The 21,365-nt window shown below is 38.4% G+C and overlaps 2 protein-coding genes across 2 annotated transcripts in view; both read right to left on the bottom strand.

Moving 5' to 3' along the window:
- LOC147366739 (uncharacterized) overlaps positions 1-21,365 on the bottom strand; it is a 78,679-nt gene that overhangs the window by 13,916 nt on the left and 43,398 nt on the right. The gene's annotated exons all lie outside the window — the stretch shown is intronic.
- On the bottom strand, positions 4,739-7,250 carry IFNE (interferon epsilon). Its single transcript, XM_086414277.1, has one exon. It carries the CDS (start codon positions 5,685-5,687, stop codon positions 5,106-5,108), a length of 582 nt encoding a protein of 193 aa, XP_086270403.1. The 5' UTR covers positions 5,688-7,250; the 3' UTR covers positions 4,739-5,105.

Here is a 21,365-nt window from a genome sequence, read left to right as displayed (position 1 = left end):
AATAAAATAACTTTATTTGTCCTGGATCTAAAATGAATCCATATTTATGAGAGAACTATTTAATTAGAAAAGTGTTGGCGTGTTGCAATTCATGGGGTCACAAAAAGTCGGACGCGACTGAGCGACTGAACTGAACTGAAGAGAACGTAAATTATATCACCCAGATGGCACTGCTATGAACATTTTAGTGTAATTTCTTTTCAGACATTTTTCACACATATTCGTAAAAAATATGATGATACTGTACTTATTACTGTGTAACCCATTTTTATTTGATTTAGTAATCTATTTAGCTCAGGACATGTAGATGTAACAATGATAATTCAGATGACTCACCGAATGAATGAACTTACCTTTACTCTGAGCTCACTCATGTATTGCTAGAAGGGTATCTAGTTTTTTAAAGTATTTCTCTTTCTTAGTATCTCTAAACTTAGAACTTTGGATTTAAAGTTTTAAAATGGTACATGTATTTCAGTTCAGTTCAGTCACTCAGTCATGTCCAACTCTTTGCGACCCCATGAACTGAAGCACACCATGCCTCCCTGTCCATCACCAACTCCCAGAGTTCACTCAAACTCACGTCCATCGAGTCGGTGATGCCATCCAGCCATCTCATCCTCTGTCGTCCCCTTCTCCTCCTGCCCCCAATCCCTCCCAGCATCAGAGTCTTTTCCAATGAGTCAACTCTTCGCATGAGGTAGCCAAAGTACTGGAGTTTCAGCTTTAGCATCATTCCTTCCAAACACCCAGGACTGATCTCCTTCAGAATGGACTGGTTGGATCTCCTTGCAGTCCAAGGGACTCTCAGGAGTCTTCTCCAGCACCACAGTTCAAAAGCACCAATTCTCCGGCGCTCAGCTTTCTTCACAGTCCAACTCTCACATTCATACATGACCACTGGAAAAACCATAGCCTTGACTAGACGGACCTTTTTGGCAAAGTAATGTCTGCTTTTGAATATGCTATCTAGGTTGGTCACAACTTTCCTTCCAAGGAGTAAGCGTCTTTTAATTTCATGGCTGCAATCACCATCTGCAGTGATTTTGGAGCCCCCCAAAAATAAATTCTGACACTGTTTCCACTGTTTCCCCATCTATTTCCCATGAAGTGATGGGACCGGATGCCATGATCTTCGTTTTCTGAATGTTGAGCTTTAAGCCAACTTTTTCACTCTCCTCTTTCACTTTCATCAAGAGGCTTTTTAGTTCCTCTTCACTTTCTGCCATAAGGGTGGTGCCATCCACATATCTGAGGTTATTGATATTTCTCCCGGCAATCTTGATTCCAGCTTGTGCTTCTTCCAGCCCAGCGTTTCTCATGATTAGTTTGTATTAGGCAGCTAAGGCAGTCATATAAGCAGGATGTCAACTTAAGCTAAATGTCTGGGGAAACATTAGTATGTAAAGTATTGGTTTTGGCTTCTAAATATTATCTGCTGTAAGTTTCCACTTGGCAGCTTCCACATGGAGAAGTGTTCTGTTCACCTTAGTTCTGAGAAAAGAAATGTCTAGGGGTGAAGATACACTGTAATCAAGTAATTCAAGATTTTGAGAGTATGGGAACTTGAATAAGGAAATCCAAAAGCAAATTATTATCATTATTGTCATCTTTATATTTGCCAGTAATATTATACAATGCTGTTCAGGTCTGTAGTGTCTAGAATACAATGCAAGCTTTGAGTCAGGCAGACTTGAGAGGCAGTCTTTACTCTGGCATTTGCTCACTCCGTGGCTTGCTACATTACTTTGAGTCAGTTACATACTTGACTTTTAAAGTCTTGTTCTCACCTGAGGAAAGAAGATCATATCAGAAACTACCTTGCAAGATTAACTGGAGAATTGAATAACATGTTAAAAAATGGGTTTGGTTTTGAAAAAGTTCCTGGTTTAAAGAAAACAACAAAAATTCTATAGACATGAGAAGCAAATAACCTGTAAGGACAGTTGAATTGATAAATACTTCTCCTTTCTCCACTTCCCTATCTCTGCGTGAACTTGAAGGTACCTGGGCTGAAATGTGAAGCTGACAGACTTTGTCCTGACTGCCCAGCCTCTGCTTCCTCGCCCTCTGCCACTGCTGCAGCTGACCCTGCCTAGGTCTCAGGATCCTATCTGGTTCTTCTGCGTTCCTTTCAAGCCAAATCTGGAAGCACTGGCCAACAGTTAACACACATTAATTAAACTGAAAAGGAATATGCTCCTCAGCAGGCTTTTACAGCCAGCGATGACTTTTAACTAGAATTATACAATGAACCTGAGGCAGAGCATGCCATAAAGTGATAGAATGAGCACCAAATTTCTGGGCCACAGCTATGCGTCTCACATTGATGACTGTGGAAAAGTCACCAAGCCTTAGTGACCTTCAGTTTCTCCAGCCTCACATTTGTTCCATGATGATTTTGGGGAGCTCCTGGGTGGAAGAGCTGGAAGCCCTTCCTTATCAGCATCTCCTCTCCTTTGACATTGGTACCCTTCTTTCCAGCTCTCCTCCCACCCAGCCCTTGCTCCGGGCCAACCCAAGGGCAGGCTGGCTCATTCCTGTTTCTTCTAGCCCTCACCTAACACTTCCTTTGACCAACAGGACTCCTCCATGTATATTTCTGATAACTGTGACTTGTTAGATATATTTTATTATTTTAATTTTTACCTTTCAAATGACTAAAAATCAAAATATAAAAATATGTGGTAAAGCCTCTTCTACCCTGTCCTCCTCCCTTAGTTTCTCTCCCCAACCTACCCCACAAAATATAGGTTATCATCACTGTAATTTATTGCTTGTATATTTGTGATTTATTCATACATAAGGTCAAATATAAAAAATTTGTATTACATTTTAATCTCAAATGCAGCATTTTATATACAGTCTGCATCTTGCCTATTTTTATGTTCCCCCCCCCCCCCCCAGTATGGTAACAGCACCTCATTCTTTCCTCCAGCTGAATAGTTTTCCTTTGTGTGAATATGCCTTAACTGTCTCTAACTGGAAGGATTTGGGTGTTTTCCTGTCTTTTGATATTATATATAATGTTGCAATGAATAACGCTGTATGTAAGTCACTTCACATGGATGCAAGTGTTTTTACAGGACACATTGCAGACCTGCACTTGATGAATAAAGGTATACATGCATCTGTGATTTTAACAGAGTTCACCAATTTGCCTCCACAGTGACTGTGCCAGTTTCTGGTGCTCTGGAAAATTATAAGAGCATCCCTCCTCCAAAGTCTCCATGACAGTGTTTTAAAAATCGAATTCAGTCTCATCTATCTGATCGGTTGTAAATGGCGTATTATTCACTTTTAATTTCTATTTTTAATTGTTATGTTTGAGGTTGAACCTCTTTTCATGCATTTATTTTTTCCTCTGCAAACTGCTTATTCATGTCCTTTGGCCTTACTTCTATTGTGTTGCCTATAACAAATAATCAGTTATTTTCAGAACTTGCAAGATAAATTATTCCTAATATTTCTCATTGTTGCTATCAATTTCTGGCAAATAAAGAAATCACTGGACAGCACTCAGAATGGGAGAAAGTATTTACAAATGAAGCAAATGACAAGGTATTAATATCAAAAATATACAAACAGCTCATGCAGCTCAGTAGCAAAAAAAAAAAAAAAAAAAAAAATCAAAACATGAATGGAGACATACAGATGGATAACAAAGACATACAGATGGCTAACAAACACATGAAAAGATGCTCAACATTCACTAAATAGAGGAATCAAAACTATAGTGTGGTATCACCTCCTACCAGTCAGACTAGCCATCATCAAAAAACCTACAAATAATGAATCCTAGACAGAGTATGGAGAAAAGAGAAAGCTTTTACACTGTTGGTGGGGTGTAAGCTGACACAGAGACTATGGGGAACAGTATGGAAGTGCCTTCAAAAATTAAAAACAGAATTACCATATGGCTCAGCAATCCCACTCCCAGGCATATAACTGGAGAAAACTATAATTCAAAAAAATACATGCACCCCAATGTTCACTGTAGCACTATTTACAATAGCAGGACATAGAAGCAACTTAACTGTCCATCAGCAGAGGAATGGATAAAGAGGATAATATTTCATTATATATATAATTACATAATATTACTACTCAGCCAGAAAAAGGAATGAAATTGTGCCACTTGTGGAGACATAGATGGACCTAGAGACTGTCATATAGAGTGGAATAAGTCAGAAAGACAAGACAAATATTATATAATTGTCACCTATATATGGAATCTAGAAAATGATACAGATGAACTTATGTGCACAACAGAAATAGAGACACAGACAGAGAGAATAAATATATGGATATCAATAGGGAAAGGGAGGTGGATCAGATGGTAAAGAATGTGCCTACAATGCAGGAGACCTGGGTTTGATCCTTGGGTCAAGAAGATCCCCTGGAGAAGGGAATGGCTACCCACTCCAATATTCTTGCCTGGAGAATTCCATGGACAAAGGAGCCTGGTGGGCTACAGTCCATGGGGTTGCAAAGAGTTGGACACAACTGAGCAACTAACACTTTCACTTTCATGTATAAAATAGATAACTAACAAGAATCTACTATATAGCACAGGGAACTCTACTCAATGCTCCGTGGTGACCTAAATGGGAAGGAAATCTAAAAAAGAGGAATATATGTATACATATGGTTCATTCACTTTGCTGTACAGCAGAAGCTAACACAACATTTTAAAGCAATTATACTCCAATACAAATTAATTAAAAAAAAGAAATCACTGGGATGAATATTCAATGATAAGCAAAGTATTACAGTGAAGATAAAGTTCATTATATCTACTTGGCCAGTTTTTATGAAAATATACTAATTTGAAGAAAATTATGAAATATTAATGATTCACTTCAATTCATGAAAATTTCAGATGGACAGAAAATACAAAGTGACATTACAAAATAAAAACAACTGTAGTCAATGTGCATCATCTTTAAAGCAAAGATACACACACACACACACACACACAAACACACAAAACCAAAGAACAGTACTACTTTAAAACAAAAAGAAAATAATAGTGCCTGGAGAAATCCCACTACCCCTCCGTGCTATGCTTTTAAAGCCTGCAGTCGGCTGTTCCTTCACATGGGTCAAGTTTCCATGCCCTGTTCACTCAGCTTTCTTGTGAGTCGGAATACCAAGAACAGACACCGGTTGATTTCCACTTGGACAATAGTCCAGGCACAGCTGCTATAGTCCTGGCTTTCCAGGTAATCATGGATCCTTTGGAAATACATTTTAACCTGTAATCTAAGGTTCTCACTGCCCAAGGTGTCACTTTTCTGCTTTGCTTGCAGTCTCATGAGTGCTTCTAGGTATTCCAGCTGTTGATGAAGTTCAACAAGGAACTTTTCTGTGTGACTTTCCTCCCAACCATCCAGAGATACAATTGCCCTGAAGAGGCTGAAGATCTGTTGAAGCATCTCATGAAGAATGGCCAGTACTTGTCCTTTCTGATACTGGTGAGGATTCACAGACTTCTGGGGAAGCAGGAAGTGTTTCCTGTGTGGTAGACACTGCTGAACTGACGAGGTCTGCAGTTTATTCAAAAGTTTTAAACTCTCTTGGTTCACTCTCCTTTGCTGGCAAAGAACCAGTTTCAGCTCTTGGGAGCAAACAGTGGAAGAAGCCAACAGAACCAACACAATTTCAAAGAAAGCCTTGTTAATCATGGTGAAGGTCAAATATTCCACTTATCTCTGTGCAGACTGGATAAAGCCCAGACTCTAGTGATTATTTGTTTTGTACATCTTAGACTATTCTGGAAAGTGTTCTCTTTTGTAGTTTTGTTTTCTAATGTTGTCATTTCTCCAAGTTTACATGTTAAGCTTTCTGGTTCCCTTTTCACAAGGTTTACGGGACATTTCTTCCACTTTCCATTGTGTTGGTTTATTTGAGGAAGTAATCAAAAGAATTTGTTTTCTCTGCATGTGTTCCTTGAGACAATAACAGACCAGTCATGCAAAATGATCTTCTATTACTCTCATTATTTATTATACATAAAGTTTCACTCAACACAATATGCTTTCTAAATATTTAGTCAAGCTTATTAAAGTTCTTTTATTGAGAGTAAGTTTTTCTTTTTAAAGGAATGGTCTTTCATGGAGTTATGTTTATCAGAGACTTAGCAGCACCTATATGGTGTATGTGCAGGTGTGCTAAGTCACTTCAGTCATGTCCGACTTTTTGCGACCCTAGACTGGGGCCCGCCATGTTCCTCTTGTCCATGGAAATCTCTAGGCAAGAATACTGGAGTGGGTTGCCATGCCCTCCTCCAGGAGACCTCTGACCCAGGGATGGAACCCAGATCTCTTACATCTGCTGCATTGGCTGGTGGGTTCTTTACCACCACCACCACCTGGGAAGCCATAACACAGGCAAAAATTAAACAAGAAAAATTTAACTGAGTAAATTTAAAGGTCAAATTGGTTCCACCGAGCTATAGCAAAGGAAAGGTTTTTAAAGTAGAAAGGGGGCAGAAAAACGAAAATTATTAACAAAAAAAGTACTGTTTCAGGCAAAGTTGCCTTCCTAAGGGGGATGGAGGTGCCTATATGCAGATTACTTCACTACTGCTAACCAGGTAATTCTAGGTTGACTGGTTAAAGGTTACATTCCTGGGGTGTTGAAATTGCAATTAAGTTAAATATTAAGTCTTGGTTTACTGGCATGGAGTTTAGCATAAGTAATTCCATTTTGGGTCTGTTGTCTCCTTTTTACACTACTAAATTTTAAACCTCAAGTAGAACTGTATCTTTGCATAAATGCTTGAGCAGATTAACCTTAAGATATGTATCAGCAATCTTAAATTGCTTTGTGTATTAGCCAAGCAGTTCAATATCTAAGATTCTAGCCTATGGAAGTAATATAAAAAGGAAAATATTAGCAAAAGAAGATTGTTATAAAATTATTGCAACTGCAGAACATTACAGACACCATATAGGTCCAACAATAGTGGAATGGTTAAATAAATGTTGGGAAATCCGCATAATGAAATGCTATGTAAACATTATAAATCATCACATCATATGTGGAAAGAGTTTGGGAGCAGTTGATTAGTCTATATTCCCTAGGGTACCAATAACTAAGGAAAACCAATGTGGCTAGTTTACATCAGTAATGCTTCTTGAATTACAAGTTCCGTATTCTTTTTTTAACAACTACCTTTTAAATTAATTAATTTTTGATTGTGCTGGCCTTTGTTGCTGCATGCAGCTTTCTCTAGGTGAGGTAAGTTGGGGCTACTCTTGGTTGTGGTGCATGGGGTTCTCACTGTGGTGGCTTCTCTTGTTATAGAGCACGGGCTCTAGGTACACAGGCTTTACAAGATGCAGCACCTGGGTCCAGCAGTCACAGCACGTGAGCTCAGTAGTTGTGGCGCAGGGGTTTAGTTGCCCCACGGCATGTGGAACTTCCCCAGATCAGGAATTGAACCTGTGTCCCCTGCATTGGCAGACAAGCGGATTCTTATTCACTGTACCACCAGGAAGTCTCCAGTTCCATATTCTAAATTCTTCAGAATAAACCCCCAATCAACCGTTCCAATCTTATCTCTCACTGTTGCTCCAAATGTGGTATATGTGTGCACACTCAGTTGCTTCAGTCGTGTCTGACTCTTTGTGACTCTATGGGTTGTAGCCTGCCAGGCTCCTCTGTCCATGGGATTGTCCAGACTTGTGTGTGTATGTTTAGTAATATTTTCTTTCTCTAAAACATCACTTGTTGCCTCCTTCATTCCCAGTACCTGTCTGTCCAAGGACTAAGGACTACTTCTCCTTTAGGGCCTAGACTGCTCCCAGGGAGCTATAATCTCTTCTCTGCATCCTCACAGAACTTTGCACCTTTTAAGACACTTTTCTTGGTCTGTCTTATAAATGGTTATTTATTTAATTGTCTTACAACCTTCTAACATTAAGACCTCTTATGAATGTGTAATAAACACTCCTATTTTTACTGTCTATACAACTATGCTGCTACTGCTGCTAAGTCACTTCAGTCGTGTCCGACTCTGTGCGACCCCATAGACGGCAGCCCACCAGGCTCCCCCGTCCCTGGGATTCTCCAGGCAAGAACACTGGAGTGGGTTGCCACTTCCTTCTCCAATGCATGAAAGTGAAAAGTGAAAGTGAAGTCGCTTAGTCGTGTCCGACTCTTAGCGACCCCATGGACTGCAGCCCACCAGGCTCCTCCATCCATGGGATTTTCCAGGCAAGAGTACTGGAGTGGGGTGCCATTGCCTTCTCTGCTATACAACTACAGTAGGAGCTTAATAAACCCATGTTGTCTTGGACTGACAATGTGCTCTACCACAAAGTAATACAAGATGTTACATCTCATATTTGACCTTTTTTTTTTTTTTTTTGCAGGTCACTGAGTGAGATCACAAGTGCTGGAAAAAGAATATAAACATGCGTGGCCTCATTATCCACCAGCTCAATTATATGTTGGTGTCATTTAGTCATTCTGATCTTAATAAATTAAGTCAACATGGTCCATGGAGGAATCTTTTCCTGTTCAAAAGTTCAACTACATCAATCAAAAGGTTTCAAACATTTTGGGTGCTGTGGAATTTGAACTTTCAGATCCAGGTCCATGAGAGTCAAATTACAGAAATGTCTTATCTGAGCTAACAAGGTAAACAGGCTTTAAGCTGATGTCAAGGAGTGGGAATTGGCAAGAAAAGAAAACTTCACACTGAACTGGACAGAGTAGAAACCATTCAAAGGTAGTTATGTCATGTTAAACTTTGTGCCCATGACTATAAACTTAACATCCAAGCCATGTATAGTTTGCACTGAATATTGTTCTGTAAATCATGTCCTCTTTGAAAAGTTTTTAAACTCTTCACAGGATCAAAAATTACCTAGTAATTCCATTACAGTTATTAGTTATTTGACATCTGTACCTTGTGTTTCTCTGCTTGCTGGTGTCATCAGGATGACAAATGTCTCAATACTTCATTCATGTTTTCACATCCAGGGCAACTAGTAACTTTATAAAGTGACTCAGTGGCCAAAGGGCTCTGTTCCTTCCCACTGGCTGCTACAGAAGCCAAGTGCTTAAGGAAATGGTAGAGAAAAAGAAGAAATTTGTCACGTATTATCAGCTGAATTATGGAATTTGGATTTTGAAGTCACAAAGACCTGGAATGGAATATTCTCTCTACCATCTGCTGGTTGTGTGACTTTGTGAAAATTACTTAATCTCTATCTGCCTCAGCTTTTTAATCTCTAATTTATAAAAGTTTTAAGGATTAGCAGATAAAATATTATAAATAAAAATATAGTATGGTGCCTAAGGGTTCCCCTGGTGGCTTAGTGGTAAAGAATCCACCTGCCAATGCAGGATTCGTGGGTTTGATCCCTGGGTTGGGAAAAGCCCCTGGAGAAGGAAATGGCAACCCACTTCAGTATTCTTACCTGGGAAATTCCATGGACAGAGGAGACTGGAAGGCTACAGTTCACAGGGTCACAAAAGAGTCAGACACAGCTTAGCGATCAAACAGTAGCAACAACATGGTGCCTAAATTGTGATAAATAACTAATACATATTTGTTGACTTCCACTTAACAAATACTAAATCAGCCACATTCTTCCTAGGGATTCATAGTTATGGTAAAATATTTTTATAGATAGAACAGAAGAATTAAAAATGAAACATTTTTATCTTCTTGTGGCTCTTTTGAGCTGAGTTGCTCTGGGCTTCTGAAAGGGTCTGATGTCACTATATCTCCTCCCTTAAACCCTTTGTACTATTGTTGTCAGACATTTTCATATGTTTTAAACCTCAAATGCATTGATATTGGTCCTTTAAATTAGTCAATTACATTGTACTTGTAATAGTAGAGAGATTTTGGAAATCTGTTTTCTATATTTACTCACATATTCACTATCTAACCAGCCATACCTACCATTATCACACATTTACCTACACAGATACCATTTCTAGTGGTCTTCATTCTTTTTTAAAAAATTTTTATTGAAGTATAGTTGATTTAGAATGCTGTGTTAACTTCTGCTGTATAGCAAAGTGATTAAGTTGTACAAATGCATACAATCTTTTTTATTCTTTTTCATTATGGTTTATCACAGGATACTGAAATATAGTTCCCTGTGCTATGCATGATGACCTTGTTTTTTGTCCTTCATTCCTTCTTATAGATCTAAATTTCTATGCGGTATTACTTTCTTTCTTCTTGAATAACTTCCTTTAATGTGTCTTGTATTTCAGTTTGACTAGCAATAAATTCTCTTGGCTTTTGTTTGTCTGAAACATTTTTTTCATTTTTAAAACACTTTTTACTAGGTATAGAATTTTAAAATGACAGGCTTTTTTCCCTTTCAGAACTGTATTAAAGGTATTGTCCCACTGTCTTTTGGTTTGTATTATTTCTGAAGAGAAGATTGCTATCATTCTTAATTTTATTCCCCTGTACATAATGTTTCTCCTTGTTCTCTGACAGCTTTTAAGATTTTCTCTCTGTAATTATTTTCAGCAATTTGATTATGATGTGCCTTGAGGTAATTTTCTTCTTGTGTCTTCTACTTGGGAGTTTCTTGAATCTGTGCTTCTATAATTTTCATCAAAATCAGATAAGTTTTAGACCTTACTTTTCCCAACATTTTTCATCTTTTTTTAGGACTCTGTTGTGGATATGTCAGACCATTCAGTAGTATCATATGGGCCAATGATGTTTTGTTCATTTAGTCTTTTTCTCTTTTGTTTTTGATAGTTCAATGGCTATAACTTCAAGTTCATCTATATTTTCTTCCTCTCTGAATTTCAAACTCTGACAATCAACTCAATGAGATCACTGATACGTTTGGGTTTTCTCCTCCTCCTCCTCCTCATGCTGCAGCCTAGAAATTTTCTACATAGTAAGCAGGAGCAATTTTTCTACATAGTAAGCTAACTATATTTATTTCCTTTTTCTCAAGGATCATTATTCTATGTTTCCTGTTACTCAATATCTGAAAGCTATTGTATTGTATCATATGTTTTATTTTGTTTTTCAGTTGTTTAAAGTGGGAGGGTGCATTGAGTCATCTATCATGCCTGGAAGTTGAAGTTCTCTCAACATTAATGATCTAAATTAGAAGCTAGCAAACTACAACCCATGGGTCAAATCCAGTTTGCTACTTGTTTTCATAAATAAAGTTTTATGGGAGCACAACTGTGCCCATTCAATTATGTATCACATATAACACTTTCATGCTCTAACTGGAGACTTGAGTAGTTGTGACAAAAATAGGCTTTGTGAGTGACTTCTTAGTTTATCATCTGAATGTATGTTTCTGTTTATTCATGTTTTCCATAAATTGAAGATCTAATGTGACATTTCTCCGAAGAAAACATACAGATGGCCAATAAACACATGAAAATATGCTCAACATTACTATTAGAGAAATATAAATAAAAATACAATAAGGTATCTCCTCACATTGGTCAGAATGGCCAGCATCAAAAAACCTGCCAATGATACATGCTGGAGAAAGTGTGGAGAAAAGGGAACCCTCATGCACTGTTTCTGGAATGTAAATTGATACAGTCACTATGGAAAACAGTATGGACATACCTTAAACTAAAAATAGAACTACCATATAACCCATAAGTTCCACAACTGACCATATACCCAGAGAAAACCATAATTCAAAAAGATACATGCACCCCAGTGTTCACTGCAGCATTATTTACAATAGCCAGGACATGGAAACAACCTACATGTCCAGCCACAGTGGAATGGATAAAGAAGATGTGGTACATATATACAATGGAATATTACTCAGCCATAAAAAGGGATGAAATTGGGTCATTCGTAGAGATGTGGATGGACACAGAGAATGTCATACAGAATGAAGTCAGAAAGAGAAAATAAAATATAGTATAGTAATGCATATATGTGGAATCTAGAAAAATAATATAGATGATATTATTTGCAGAGCAGAAATAGAGACACAGACACAGAGAACAAATGTATGGATACCAAGGGGAAAAGTGAGGGGGCGTAAGTGGGAGACTGGATTGACAGGTGTACTACTGATACTACGTATAAAACAGACCGTGAATCAGAACATATTGTATAGCACAGGGAACTCTACTTAATGCACTGTGGTGACCTGAATGGGAAGGCAGTCCAAAAGGGAGAGGGTATATGTATATGTATAGCTGATTCATTTTGCTGTACAGTAGAAACTAACACAACACTGTAAAGCTACTATCCTCCAATACAGATGAGCCTAAAAAATAAAAAAATTTATGCTGTAATTAGAATCCTGACTACCTCTCTGAGTTAAAAATGCACCAAAACAGTTCATTAGTAAGGAAGGTATTTAAACCACAGAATGGCAGTATAAGATCAATTACTTATAGCCTAATATCAACTTGCACTGTTTTCAAGAGAAATACAGTTTGCAGCATCTAGTAGTCTAATAACTGTGGTCAACAACACATTATTGCTTTGACCAACTGAATTGTTCCCATAATGCATAAGCTTACTAATCACTCTAACTTATATTGAGATACTTACTGGTTAGTGTTAAATATTTCCCTCTGTTTTGCTTTGATTACTCTAATGGACATTTATTACTTTCTGCATATTCACTGCCATCACCCCTCTCTTTTCTGGGGACTATGGGTAAACACATCCTGACTTCTCTGCCTACTCTTGGTTCTTGTGACCAGACTCAACATGATACATGCAGCCCTGATCCAAACTACTTACTGGCTCACTTTGCTCTGGTTTCAGTGATGATTTCAGGAAAGGTCATTTGTCCCAGTGATTCCTCATCAGTCCCCAAACTTTTTGGAACCAGGGACTGATTTCCTGGAAGACAATTTTTCCACAGACCAGGTATAGAGGGGATAGTTTAAGGAAGATTCAAGTGCATTACATTTATTATGCTCTTTTTTTTTAATTTTTGGAAATAGTTTATTGTGAAGCAATAAGGAAGGAAATTATTAGTATATGTAATATTAGAATATGAACACATATGAAGAGAATCCTGTGATAAAGCAAAAAGAAATGTTCCCCCCACCCTCATTTTCACATGTAGTTATGGGATTCACAAGCTACTCAGTCATTATTATGCTTAATACTGTGAGGATCAAACAGCTTTTTCAGAGACTTTGTACTATTTGAATGTAATAGTTAATGGATTCTTAAGTGGTTTTAGTAAGACCATTCTCACCACAAGAATGGAAAATTGTGCACTTTATTTCTAATCTAATGCCACTGCTCCTCTGACAGCAGGTACCGGTCCTTAGCCTGCAGGCTGGGGACCCCTGCTCTACTCCTATTTTCTGAGCATAAACTTGCAAATTAAATTAACAATATTACTTTATCTATTGTTGAATGCGGGAGTTGGAAATCACCTTAAATAGCATGTAATCTCTGCTTCCCTTTCTGTTCCTGAAAAAAACTCGTTCTGAAGCCAAAAAATGGGTAGAAAAAAGGAAGCATTGCCCTGGAAGGGGGCAGGGACCCCTGGTGGTCCAGATCCCATGGTGGGATGGCAGAGTTCAAAGAGGGTGGGGCATGTCTCCAAACAGAGAGATTACCTGGTATGAGATGTTGGAGCCTGAGAAGACTGAGTATCTTCAGGGAGTGGGGAGGGCAGCTGCTTTGAAAAGTCACAGGCTGAGCTGGGTGAGAAAAGCAAAGTTTCCAATGGAAAAAGTTTCAAAGTACTGTACTACAAAATTTTATTCTTTATTTGTAAAAGTTGTATAGATTTAAGGTATACAATGTGAAGTTTTAATACACATGTACATCATGAAATGATTATGACACTCAAGCTAACGAACATGTCCATTACCTCACATAATTATGTAAATACTTACTAGTTTTAAAAAGTGAAAGAATAACTTTACAGTGGAAAAGCACAGTAGCGGCAACCTCATTCACAGGATCAATGTGAACCCCAAATGGGACAAACTGAAATCATAGATGACCAGAAAAGATGCAACTCAAACAACACAACATCCCCTTTGCACTCTTACTGCCAAGTGTAAATAACTTTAATCATGAAGCACCATTACTTAAACTCAAACTGAGGAACACTGCACAAAACAAAACAAGTCAAAAAGATCAAAGAACTGCTACAGAATGAAAGTAACGAAAAGAAACTGGATCAAACTGGGGTCTCCTGCATTGCAGGCAGACTCTTTACCAACTGAGCTATCAGGGAAGCCCCAGCTTAAATAACCCATTTTTGAAATGTGGTAACTGAGGCATCATAGGGGAAAGTATCCTTCTTTTTACACACTATCGTCACCTTTACTGTTCTTTATTCACCTTTTCATAGTTTAATTTAAGCCAAGAATGGCAAAAATGCAGGGCAAAAAAAGGCTACACTCCCCACTATGAATATATCAATATAGCATGATGTTTTAGCCCATGAACTCTAAAATGTGGCATATTAGATTTAATCCCAACTTTATCTAATTTGTCTGCTGGTTGGTCTTGGGCAAGCTATTAGCATTTCTGTGTCTCAGTTACATTAATGTAAAGATAACTGTCATAATGGCATCCCAAATAGATGGAGAAACAGTGGAAACAGTGTCAGACTTTATTTTTCTGGGCTCCAAAATCACTGCAGATGGTGACTTCAGCCATGAAATTAAAAGACGCTTACTCCTTGGAAAGAAAGTTATGACCAACCTAGATAGCATATTCAAAAGCAGACATTACTTTGCCAACAAAGGTTCGTCTAGTCAAGGCTATGGTTTTTCCTGTGGTCATGTATGGATGTGAGAGTTGGACTGTGAAGAAGGCTGAGCGCCGAAGAATTGATGCTTTTGAACTGTGGTGTTGGAGAAGACTCTTGAGAGTCCCTTGGACTGCAAGGAGATCCAACCAGTCCATTCTGAAGATCAGCCCTGGGATTTCTTTGGAAGGAATGATGCTGAAGCTGAAACTCCAGTACTTTGGCCACCTCATGCGAAGAGTTGACTCATTGGAAAAGACTCTGATGCTGGAAGGGATTGGGGGCAAGAGGAGAAGGGGACAACAGAGGATGAGATGGCTAGATGGCATCACTGACTCGATGGACGTGAGTCTGAGGAACTCTGGGAGTTGGTGATGGACAGGGAGGCCTGGGGTGCTGCGATTCACGGGGTTGCAAAGAGTAGGACACGACTGAGCGACTGATCTGATCTGATCTGATCTGATGGAGCTTTTGTAAGATCTAATTGATATAATCCAATTAATGTGCTTGTCTCAATGTATGGCACATGGTCTGTGCTCAATAATATTAATATGGTATTTGTATTAGACATGATTAATAGATTATAGCACTCTTTTCCACTGATCCCTAGGTAACTGCTTTCAACATAGCTCTCCAAGCAGACCCCAAGCTATTAATCACAGCTGCAAATAAGATGCTGTCTATCTTCCATGGATGATTTTTCAGTAAATGTCGATTACATAACATGTACTGTTCCTCACAATACTAATTTATTTAACACATTTTTATTGATTGCTTATCTTCCTATCACTGCTTTAGACCTATTATTCAGTGAGGCAGGGATAAAGATCATCAGAATGTGGTTTAATTGGATTAGGATGGCTGAGGAGGGAGAAAACAATAATCAAATTATATAGTATAATATAAAATAAGAGTTTAGATCAGAATAAGATCAGTTGGGAGCATCTTTTGTTCCTATCTACTGACCTCTTGGTTATAGAACTTCCGTACATAGAATGAACAGAGGAAGCAGCCCCTGCAGAGAACCAGTATTTAAGAAGTGAGTAAAAGAGGACACCATGAGGGAACTAGAGTGACTACTACACTGGTAGAAGGAAAAGCCATTTTTCAGGAAAGAAGGACAGTCTAACAGTGTCCAATGCTGCAGACTGGATAAGCAAAATAAAGTACTTGAAAGCATATGTTGGAGTTAATGCCTTGGAAGTCACCAGTGACTTTGATAAACAGAATTTTTCAATAGGGTATTCTGGGTGGGAGCCAGATTTCAATGGTTTTAAGAAATGGAAAAACAATGTAAGCAATGCCAACAAACATTTGGTCACTCCAGGGAGGAGAAAAATAAGAGTGCAAGCAGGAGTAGGATGTTAAATCTTGAACAGTTTTGTTAATTTCTAACTTTTGACTTGTTTTTAAAGTGAGAGACTAGTGGTTGGCTGGAAGAAGTCAGTAGAGAGAGAGAGGAAATGGAACTCAAGGCATGCTTGGTCTTTAGCAGGAAGGAAAGAGGAAAGAATAGGCATTGACACAGGTGTGCAGGTGTGGAAAAGGAAGTTCAGAATTTTATTCTGATGGTTTCTATTTGGTTTCTCGGTGAAGTGGGAGGTTAGATCACTTGAAGGGCCATCCTTGGGATCAATATTTGCCTTGGCACATGCTATTTCTTCTGCCTTCAAAAGTTCCTCTTATTTTCCAACCCCTCTTCTCTGAACTTATATGCCTCCCAGATGGCGCTAGCGATAAAGAATCTGGCTGTCAACACAGGAGACACTGCTGCTGCTTGCTGCTGCTGCTGCTAAGTCGCTTCAGTCATGTCTGACTCTGTGCGACCCCATGGACTGCAGCCTACCAGGCTTCTCCGTCCATGGGATTCTCCAGGCAAGAACACTGGAGTGGGTTGCCATTTCCTTCTCCAATGTATGAAAATGGAAAGTGAAAGTGAAGTTGCTCAGTCGTGTCCGACTCTTAGCGACCCCATGGACTGCAGCCTACCAGGCTCCTCCATCCATGGGATTTTCCAAGCAACAGTACTGGAGTGGGGTGCCACTGCCTTCTCCGCAGGAGACACAAGAGACATGGATTTGATCCCTGGGTCGGGAAGATCCCCTGAAGGAAATGGCAATCCATTCTGGTATACTTGCCTGGAGAATCCAATGACAGGGGAGACTGGTGGGCTACAGTCCACGTGGTTGAAAAGAGTCAGATACAACTGAGCATGAACACACCATATACATGCTCTTATAGCCCCATTCATTGTTCTCATCATGGTCTGTAAGATTAGCCAAGTCTTTGTTTTGCTTACATTGAAAAAGTCTGGCACATTATATTTCTAGCTCAGAATATAGTAGGGATTCAATTAAAAATTGGATGTGTAAGTGTTTTTAATTCAATAAAAGAAGGAGAAGTATTCTAGGTTTAAGAGAAGGAACAAGATTTAGGGTTGTGATAGCAAAGAATGTGAGGAAGAGACGGCTGATCAGGTACGAGAGTAATATTGACCTGGTGTGATGGTCATTTATGTGTTAACTTTGCTGGGCAACAGAATTTAGATACTTGGCAAACATTATCCTTGATGTTTCTGTGAGAGAGTTTCTGGATGAGACTTAAATCAATAGACTGTCCTTCATATTGTGGATGGGCCTCATCTAATCAGCCAGAGGTCCAAATAAAACAAAAAATAAATCTCCTCCAAGCAAGAAAGAATTCCACAGTGACTTGAATTGAATGAGCAACTTGCCTTGTACAGCCCACTGTACAGATTTTGGATCTGCTAGCCTCCAAATGTGCATGTCACTGTGTACATACACACATCCCATTAGCTGACTATTACACTAGGTAGACTGCTGAACCTAAGTTAATAATGGCATCAATTTTACCTTGCTTTGAGCAGAAGCAGAGAAAGTCCACAGTCCACCCAAGATTGGGGTTTTGCCAGGTGATATTCCACTGAATGACAACGAAATAATTTCAAGATATTAGTAAGAGTAGTGGAAGTGCTGGGCCCTGGAACTGATAATAGGTGAGTATGGACTATATACCTAAGTGATCAAGTTCAGGAGTGGGACAGTTCTCTTAAAACCCTCTGATCCTATTTCACAACTGACTTCTGATTTTCTCTAGTTTGAATACTTGGTTAGATAACATTGTTACTTGTGTGTCCATATATAAGGCAATATCCAAATAATAGCCATTGCTTACTGAATATACACTGTCTAGGAAACACTTCTGAAAAAGCTTTATGTAGTCAGTCTTTAATCTTCTTCCTTTCTCTCCCTTTCAAACCTCAGCAGGATTTTTTAGTAAAATAATATGAAGAGAATCTCTTAGTATTATAACACATCAAAGTTATGAGAAGTGGTCCAGATAACGAGAGAAATTTGTCCTATGTTTGTTCTGGCAAATTAAATGACCCAAGCTTTTATAAAATAGACAGTAAAAGGTACCCAAAGCTCTTCAAAGAGAAAAGCTTTAAAAAGGCAAGTATGAGGCATAATCTTGAGGACATTTCATCTTGTGGCCAGAAGTGAACCAGGAAATTAGGCAGGGAAGGGAAGAGAGGTTTAACCTGAGGGAAAATGAAGGGGGGCAATGAATGGGATGGGACCCTGGACAGCTGTCCAAGATGGTCTCTATGGACTGAAAAGTATCTCAAAGGGAAAAGTAAAGAAATGGCTTGTATTTTCTCTGACTGCCAAGTGGGTTCACTGCTGATTAACAGTAAGACAATTTTCTTTCCAGTACTAGGCAACATACCCACAATTGTTCAAAATCATTTACTTAACTAACAATTATACCTCTTACTTTGAGGGAGACATTGTTCTAGGCAAACTACCAATATTAATTCATTTAATCCACACTATTCTATGAAGTATTATTATTATCCCCATTGTACAAACAAGGATGTTCAAAGATATATTAAATACAAATGCTGTATATCACTAAGAAAATGCATTATTATTATTTCTAAATTTTGTTTAGGATTTTGGGATTAACATATACACACTACATAAAACAGGTAAATAACAAGGACATGCTGTACAGCACAGGGAACTCAGTATCTTATAATAATATATAATGGGAAAAAAATTTAAAAAGTATATATAATTAAAAAAGAAAAATTCTAATTTTTATAATATGCTCGAGAGGGAGGTCTTATCTCCACTTAAAAATGAAAAAGAAAAAATACTTTTGATTTAAAGAATTAAATAACATTTCCAACCCCATGGACTTGTACTCCCTGTTATGAGGAAATAATAGGGTCAAGAATTACCCTCCCATCATAAACAACTAGAAAACTAGACAAAACACAGGCAACAACAATTTTTGGTCATTGGATAACAGGTAGTGGAAGACTGTGATCCTTGAGATGAGAAACAAATGACGCTTTTTGCTTGGAGGCAATTTCTAGACTAGACTGCAGGGAGGAGAAACCTCCCTGGACAATCTGAATTGAAGAAAGAGAGATCAGAGTTTGTAGCGCTCAACATAGCTAGAATTTGCAGGGCACAGTAGCCACCAGAGAAAATACAGGGCACAGTAGCCACTCAAACTATCTAAAATTTGAGAGGTATATTCTTGAGCCTTTGGGTGTTATAATGTGTATATATGTTAGGTAAAACCTTATGAAGCACAAACAGTAAAATCCTCAGAAGAAAATAATTACCATGAACTTTTAAGCTAAAGAGCATATGCAGGATTGGAAATCATTGAAGTTTCCACCAGCCACATAGGAGAATACATCAGGCATTCTATTAGAGACCCATTAAAGAGCCACTTTTTATATGTGGAACTAAATTAGTCCTAAAGTAAAGACTACTCTAGACCTCTCAAGAGAGCTTAAGAATAAGACTAGAAAAAACCAAACTCATCTGCAATCAATATGACTGCCTGACAGAGCAAAATCCAAGATGCTTACAAGAAATACATAAAAATCCAGCATACTAAAATATAAAATCACAATGTCTGGCATTCAACTAAAAATACTGCACATATAAGGAAATAGGAAACTATGACCCATACCTAGACGAATAATGAGTTAATGAGTCAGAGAAATAATGGAGTCAGGCCCCACCCTGAAATCTGCTTCTGAAATCCAGCACTCTAGAGGTGCAGTACGTGGAGAGTTAGTTAACCTTAGTAAGTCTCCATTTTTGTTAAACTGGCATGCTAATAATAACATGGAAGTTATAAGAGTTAAAATAAGGTAACATACATGAATTGCCTAGTATTAGCAATTTAATATTTACTTATTTCTTGCCCTTCTGAAGTCCTCTTCCCCCTTCAGTTCATATTTACCTAATATTATGAATTCTTCCTCAGATCGAAACTGAACTAAGATTCCATATCACTGGCCTCTGATGTCAAATATCTCAGTTTAGGCTTATCAATTCTTCCTTTCCTGAAGCAACATTTGAAGGATTAAAAGAGACAAACACCAGAGAAGCCACTGTAACCTCACAGAGCTTTATCACATTTGGGGTTCATTAATCTCAGAGTCTCGAGAAGACCTTGGTCGGCTTCACTCCTTTGTAGAGCAAAGAGAAAAATAAACCAGGAGACTATAAAATACTCGAGTTGGAACATTTGCCGTTTGACTTCTTAACCTAGCCTACATTTCTTCAAGGCTCTAAGCAACTATCAAGAGACAGAGTTGTCTAAAATCAATACTGCTACCTTATATAGCCAATCCAAAAGCAGATAATGAAGACTGGTGCCTACCTGGCCCAGAGATCAATGAGTTTGTCGAGTAATGTAGTCTAACCATCTAGTCATACATTTCTTTTGGTATAGGACTGGAAGGATGATGATTGCAGAGGTTATGACCGAAAGTGGTTCCAGGAAATTCTTAGATTGGTGAGAGTATTGTCAAAAGACCAATGAGTTGGTAGGGTATCTAAGTGGTCTATAAATTGCCATGCCAGGAACACAAGTTCACCTGAATTTAGTAAAAATACTCTTTGTAGGCTAAGATAAGAAGTGTTGTCTCAAGTAAACAATGTGCTCCTCTAAATAAATAAACTAAAAACTAAGACAAGATATTGTAACTTAAAAATCTCACTAAAGGTGTAGTAGTAGATTTGCAAAGTTCTTTATGAAGGCTGAAAATCTATGCCTAGAAGAACATGGAGGCAGAAACACTGAACAGATTTACTTAAATTCAATGTCAATTTTCTAGGCTTAAATTCTTATTAACATTGGGTCAATTTATCTTCATAATCAACTTCCTGAGGGCACCTCAGTTTGATCCATCTATCACTGTCAAACTTCACTGCATTGCAGGTGGATTGTTTACTAGCTGAGCCACCAGGGAAGCAACCTACTAAGTCAGGAAACCTAATCTGTGCGGCCTTGGGTCACATGTGAATGCAAGATGAGGAAGGTCATTCTAAAGATGTAAAATGGGGAGACTGCTTCCCCAGAGTGGCCCCTCTGGGAATTCAAGATGAGATGCCTTAGAAATGGTAACACACAGCCAACAACAGGTAGCAACTGAGGCGTGGGTGGAGCGAACTTGAACAATGACAGGGTCTTTGATAAGTATCTTGTGTGGCGACAGTTCTCCCCTTTGGGGTATAAATAAAGGTTTTATAAAAAGTCTTCAGACTCAGAAACAAATGTCCTCTTTGTCACTGTGACTGGGTAGCAAAT

The sequence above is a fragment of the Bos grunniens genome, chromosome 8 (assembly GCF_055505025.1).
Source record: "Bos grunniens cultivar Pamir isolate PY7600 chromosome 8, Bosgru_T2T1.0, whole genome shotgun sequence".
NCBI classification, from domain to species: domain Eukaryota; kingdom Metazoa; phylum Chordata; class Mammalia; order Artiodactyla; family Bovidae; genus Bos; species Bos grunniens.
The sequence above is the reverse complement of the archived record's forward strand: the minus strand, read 5'-3'. Positions and strand labels throughout refer to the sequence as shown.

Excerpts from the sequence above, each read along its gene's own strand:
- IFNE (XM_086414277.1), bottom strand. The coding sequence starts at position 5,687 with ATGATTAACAAGGCTTTCTTTGAAATTGTGTTGGTTCTGTTGGCTTCT.